The 5871-nt window shown below is 32.7% G+C and overlaps 1 protein-coding gene across 1 annotated transcript; it reads right to left on the bottom strand.

Moving 5' to 3' along the window:
- Positions 1-345: 345 nt before the first annotated feature.
- Positions 346-3646, bottom strand: LOC104092646 (GDSL esterase/lipase 6). The gene is made up of 4 exons (XM_009598295.4): positions 3274-3646; positions 2408-2553; positions 1238-1703; positions 346-734 (listed from the first exon to the last, which is right to left on the bottom strand). The coding sequence occupies exons 1-4, from the start codon at positions 3503-3505 to the stop codon at positions 496-498; spliced, it is 1083 nt and encodes a 360-aa protein (XP_009596590.1). The 5' UTR covers positions 3506-3646; the 3' UTR covers positions 346-495.
- Positions 3647-5871: the final 2225 nt, after the last annotated feature.

Consider the following 5871-nt stretch of genomic DNA (forward strand, 5'->3'; position numbering starts at 1 on the left):
AGACTGTAGTTTAAGCCCAAAAAGATGACCAGTCTAACTTGCGCAATAAAATTATGATAAGTTATATTCCTTCTGTATCAAGAAGATTGGTATTTTCTCCTTATTAGTCGGTTTCAAAAAGATTGTCATATTTCAATATTTCCTTAATAAGAAGCATTTATAGCCATATAAATGTTATGATAGATTTTCAGACCAAAAGTTTCAAAAGTTTTAAAGCTAAACAAATGTTATGACTTATTTAAGATCACATATCTTAAAAGTTTTCTCTTCTCTATTAAAGTTTGTGCCAAATCAAACTAAGACAATCTTTCTGAAACGGAGAGATCGTAGTACTACTATATGAAATGGAGTTGAACCTCTTTTGATTATTTGATGTAAACATGAAAATAACATGAGGAAAAAGCAAAGATGGTAACATATAAGATTAGCTACAAAATGAAAGACAAGGACTGTAACTCTCTCTATTTTGAGGTTCCAAAACATAAGTTTAATTCCTTAGTGCTGAATAAGGGTCATGTTGGCCAGTGTTTTGAGATTGACAGGTCGAATTCGAGAATGACTTCCACTCCACAATGCCTTGGAGATGAGTTTATAAGTATGCTCTGATGGATGAAAGTAATCCCAAAATAAGTATTCATTGGGCTTAACACATAACTTGTAACCTTCTTTACCACATTGCAGCAATCCTCCAAGTGTTCCATCGCCACAACATGCATTTGTCACATCAGAAAACCCTGTGTGACAACAAATTGTGAATGAGCTTTCGAGGTTGAGAATCTCAATTTCACTACATGATTTATGAATGAATGCTGAGGGGGTTATGTGTGTCAAGGATGGTCAAACTGAACACCCTTCGTTGAAAAGTTATATTGTGTATATGGTATAATATTACCATATTCATACTTATTATTGATAAAAAAAATAGACTTTGAATACCCTTGCATAACCCACTAGCAAAGGGTGTCAAAATTTTAACACTCTTATTGAATGCTATGACTTCGGTCGCTGAATGCTGAGCTAGGCCATGAGTGGCCGCATGGTCGAATATGACCTTTAGGGGATCTTTTCTTTTTCTGAAGATCTAATATGAGATGTATAATATGCTCATACTCATTAAATAAGATGTTTCCTATTTAACATGATAGTGTAAAATTTTCTTTTAGTACTACCGAAAGATTCATTAATTCTATTATAATAATGCTAATATATAGAGGAGTAAAGAAGTGTAAGAAACTACCATAACGTTTAGGATTAGCTCTGAAGATCTGAACAGTCTTGTACACGGCTCCATAAACAGCAAAAGAACCAGGATAATTGATTGGTATACTCCTTCCCAAATTCTCTAATCCCATATTATAATTCTTGACCATTCTGTTCATCTTTCCATAACATTTGTTAACTGGTGCACCAGGCAAGAGGGTCCTAGCGGGGACACAACCAACGGGGCCTAACGAAAACAAGCCGATTCGACGAGCACCAAGCTTGGAAATTTGATCAATAAAAGCTGTAACTTCAGATAACATGGACTGAACATATGCATCTGGGGTTAGAGTTGGACCACCAAATGGATAGAAGTAGCTGAAAATGTCGTTAGAGCCTGACTCGAAGAAGAAGAGCGATTCTTGGATTAGTTCCTTGTTGATACGGTTTTGCTGGACTAAGGTTTTGAATTGTTGAAGTTGATCTTGAATTGGGGTCACTCCCTATATTATGTTTCAAAAGTTAAGAAAATTATTCAGGGCAAAAAGAAGCAGAGCCAAGGTTGAGATTAAAAAGATTTTTAGTTACACGCACTAGCAATGTAAAAACTATTTACACAATAATTATACTGATAGTGTAATTATAAATAAATCTCTATGATAAGTATTAATTGATAACATAATAAAAATGGAATAAAACATGTTGTAATAGGTTAAACTATACTGATCTTCTAATATAAATTTAAGCTCTCAAGTAAATAACTATACTGATCTTCTACTTTCTTTCTTCCCTACATTTTCTTGTATGCCTAAGACATTTTACACCGATCTGGATTTGTTTTCTACCGTGGGAAGTTTGAATAATGACTTGGCTAGATTTACAAGCATCATTTGTTTTTAGTGAAGCATTTGACCACTTTCAAGTACGTACAGAATAACAAATAACAACGTCAAAATACATTAATTGTGATAGTTGAGTTGAATTTAGTAAGATTTTGGTGTAAAAGAGATATTTATTCATCTTATAACAAGATACATTTACTTTTAAGGTGTCTTACATGTAAGTTTGATTTGCCTATGAGACAATATGTAAAATTTTGGCCACATCCCAATAGCAAAAATAAAAAAAGGAACAAAATATTACTGGTAATAGCAAGAACTATGATAATTATGTCATGAGATCAAGAACAAGTCCTATAATTTCTTACCAAATCTTGATTTGTTGCTCGTAAAACTCCACTACCAGCACTAGCAAAGTTCATGCCATTTGATGGATACTCTTTTCTACTTCCATTTACTAACTCAAGCTGTGCTTCCAGGAATGGCTTTTGAAGAGGTATCCCAATAAATTCAGCTACATATTTTCCACCAATTAAACCAATTATAAAAACAAAAAATCTTGGAGAAAATTATATTCAAACGACAGATACGAGGACTAAAACATCTAATTTTTGTTGTGAATTTAGATACTGATTTTTCAATTCTTTTGACATATTTGGAAACAGCTTAAAGTACTACAACCACATTTTTCTATAACTAGTACTCCCTTTGTTCTAATTTATGCGGCATACTTTCATTTAAGTTTGTCTCAAAAAAATGTCAAACTTACTTATTTAAAAACTATTTAACTTCAAACTTTTCACTTTATCCTTAATGAGATGATTTACGGCTACACAAATTTCTATGACTTATTTTAGAGCACAAGTTTCAAAAAATTTTATTTTTCTCCGTGCCTAGTCAAACAACGCCATATAAATTGGGACGGAAGGAATAGTAATTAATATTGAGGAAATGTTAGAAAGCATAGTAGTTGAGAAAAGATAATTTAACTCGCCAAATAGTAACAATATATAACACATAAAATAGGAGAAAGGGAGTTTTTGTTTTTTTTTTTTGGCACAAAGAGTGACAATAAGAAGGTGGCGAGTTCAAGCTGCGAAAGGCTATAAGACTGCATACAATAGGTTCTATGTGATTCGTTCATTTGCGAACCCGCGTGTAGCAAGAATTTAGTACAGGAAACAGCTTTATTTTCTTTTTTCAAGCACGGGTGTTAAGAAGAGTAAGAACTTACAAATGAAGTCGGCAACAGTGCGGCCATTAGTAAATCTACCAGTTGGATGGTGAAAGAAATTGGAACCATAAGGTGGAAAATCAGCTTGTGCTGAGCAGTTGTTGTTGTAGTGATTGTTACCAGCATCAAATATGGAATCTCCAAATATGAAAATTGCAGGAACATTGAATCCCACAGCCAAAGAAGTGCTACTCATTACCAAAAGAGAGGCAAAGAAAACTAATTTCTCCATAACCAAAAGTGTTAGCTTTTGGAGGAACAACAGAGAATAATCAGAGATATAGAATAAATGGTGTGAGTTAATAGAAAGAGAAGTAAGAAAAGTCAGCTGAAAAACTGAAACGGAACACACGAGTTTATTGCATGCATGACCAAAGAAAAACCCCTTCACTAATTATATATAGAGCTGCTACCTGTTTGCTGCTAACCAACTTTTTTTGTCTACTAGCTACTCTACCATTTACTTAATTTCCCTTTATTTATTTCTTTCTTTTCCGAATCGTTAGAACATGTGCAGTGAAAACAAGCATACATCTGCATCACATACATGTAAACTAGACAATGATATAATTACGGGATTAGAAGCACTAACCTTTTTAAAATGTTGCACAGGTCCTCCACAAAGCAAGAATTCAGAGTTGCAGTCTTCTGCTATGCTCCTAGTAAGACCTTGGATGAAATTGTTTTGAGTGGGCAAAAACAATACAATTCTTAAAGTAAAATATTGGGTGAAAAACGTCTTCACACGTTTTTCAGCCAAAAGAAGGCTCCAAAAACGTGTAGGATTCTGATTGTGTAAGTAGAATCCTACTCTAACTCTGAAGGATTACTTTTCTCCCAATTCACTTTCTAGCCAAGTCAGTCCAGGTTTTTATTAGGTATAGCAGGGACCACAGAAACAATAAGAGCCTACCAATTATAGCATTAGTTCGAAAATTTGGATGAATTAATTCTTACTATAACTAATTGCAGTTTATTCCACTAAAAATTACAATTGAACTCCTCAATATGAATTTCGAAAATTCACTAACACTTATTTTAACTCCCCATGTTAAGATCACAAATATCAGTTAATTAAATTAAATCACTGACAATTTAATTTAATCAACTAACTAAATCCTTTATAATTTCGCTTAAACTATTTCATGTGACGGATACAAAATTCACCGGTCGGGTTTTTACATGAAAACTTATAAGCTTACATAAAGGGGTATCATCAAACTCAAAACTGAGTCATGGATTCTATCAACTAATTATTATTTTACAAATGCTATTTGTTATTGTCCAATCTATTAGGCATACACTAACTCTAAATAGAGTTGTACCTTTTGATAAATCAAAACAATAAACAAATCACATTGACCATAATAATTATATCAAGATTAGGAGTATAAGCTCATTTAATGAATTAGAGAAAATATTTTATATATATTCAGTACAAAAATATATTTTCTCTACTTGGTCCGTTCAATATACACTAAGTATACTAGCACAAGAAGTCGAAGTAAAACCACTCCCATAATCAAGATAATTTATACTTTAATCTTGTGCTACAATCATCAAGATATTTTGCCCAATAACATCTTCGATTGTGAACATAATTTATTAATTATGAGAACCGACAATTTAATCTTTTGTGCATGAGCTAAGACTTCATACACTAAATTGTCTACTACATAACTAAAGGACACACATGTAACAAATGATCTATTTAAAATAGTACTTTACTGAATTGAATAAATCAAATAAACAATTATTCCATAAAGAATAAAATATAATATTATGTCTAAACCGCATGGTTAATAGTATATTCTAACACGAATAACTTGTTATGGAATTTTAAATAATTAATTCGGTAGCATAAGTTCTTTCTGTTCCGATAGTGTTTATAATACTGAAATAGATCTCGTTAGGGGATTCTTGAGCTGACTATAAGGCAAAGCCGAATCTCTCAAGTTAACAAAATCCAACAGGCTTATTGCTCCCAAGGGTGCAGAGGCGGATCTAGAAATTGAAGTGTATGGGTTCCTACCGCAATTTTAAGTCACTATATTTCATGGTGTTCCTATTTATCATATGATTATTGTTGTGATACTAATATTGTCTTCTTTTTGTCCTTTTATCTTTTTGTTTTTTGTTTTAGCCGGGGGTCTTTCGAAAACAGTCTCTCTACTCCTTCGGGGTAAGGGTAAGGCCTGCGTACACACTACCCTCCTCAGACCCCATTAGTGAGATTTTACTGGGTTATTGTTGTTGTTGTATATTACAATAACCGAATTAAGGAACGAGTATCAATATCCAACATATATTTAGAAAATAACAAAACTCTTAAAGACAACATATGAATATAAACATTATCATTACAATTGTACTCGACAACTTGTCATGTTTTGAAAACGATCAATGATCGCATCATTACACTTTCAAATACTTCATCCTCTATATAACAAACTAAACAATCATTAAAAAATTCATTACCAATTCTGCTTCGCAAGTCATTTTTAACGTACTTCATCGAAGAAAAAGCTCTTTCTACTGTTGCAGTAGCGACATGTAATATCAGACTTAACTTCACAAGCAAATAAACAAGTCTCCAAG

The sequence above is a fragment of the Nicotiana tomentosiformis genome, chromosome 4, assembly GCF_000390325.3.
Source record: "Nicotiana tomentosiformis chromosome 4, ASM39032v3, whole genome shotgun sequence".
In the NCBI taxonomy this organism is placed as follows: domain Eukaryota; kingdom Viridiplantae; phylum Streptophyta; class Magnoliopsida; order Solanales; family Solanaceae; genus Nicotiana; species Nicotiana tomentosiformis.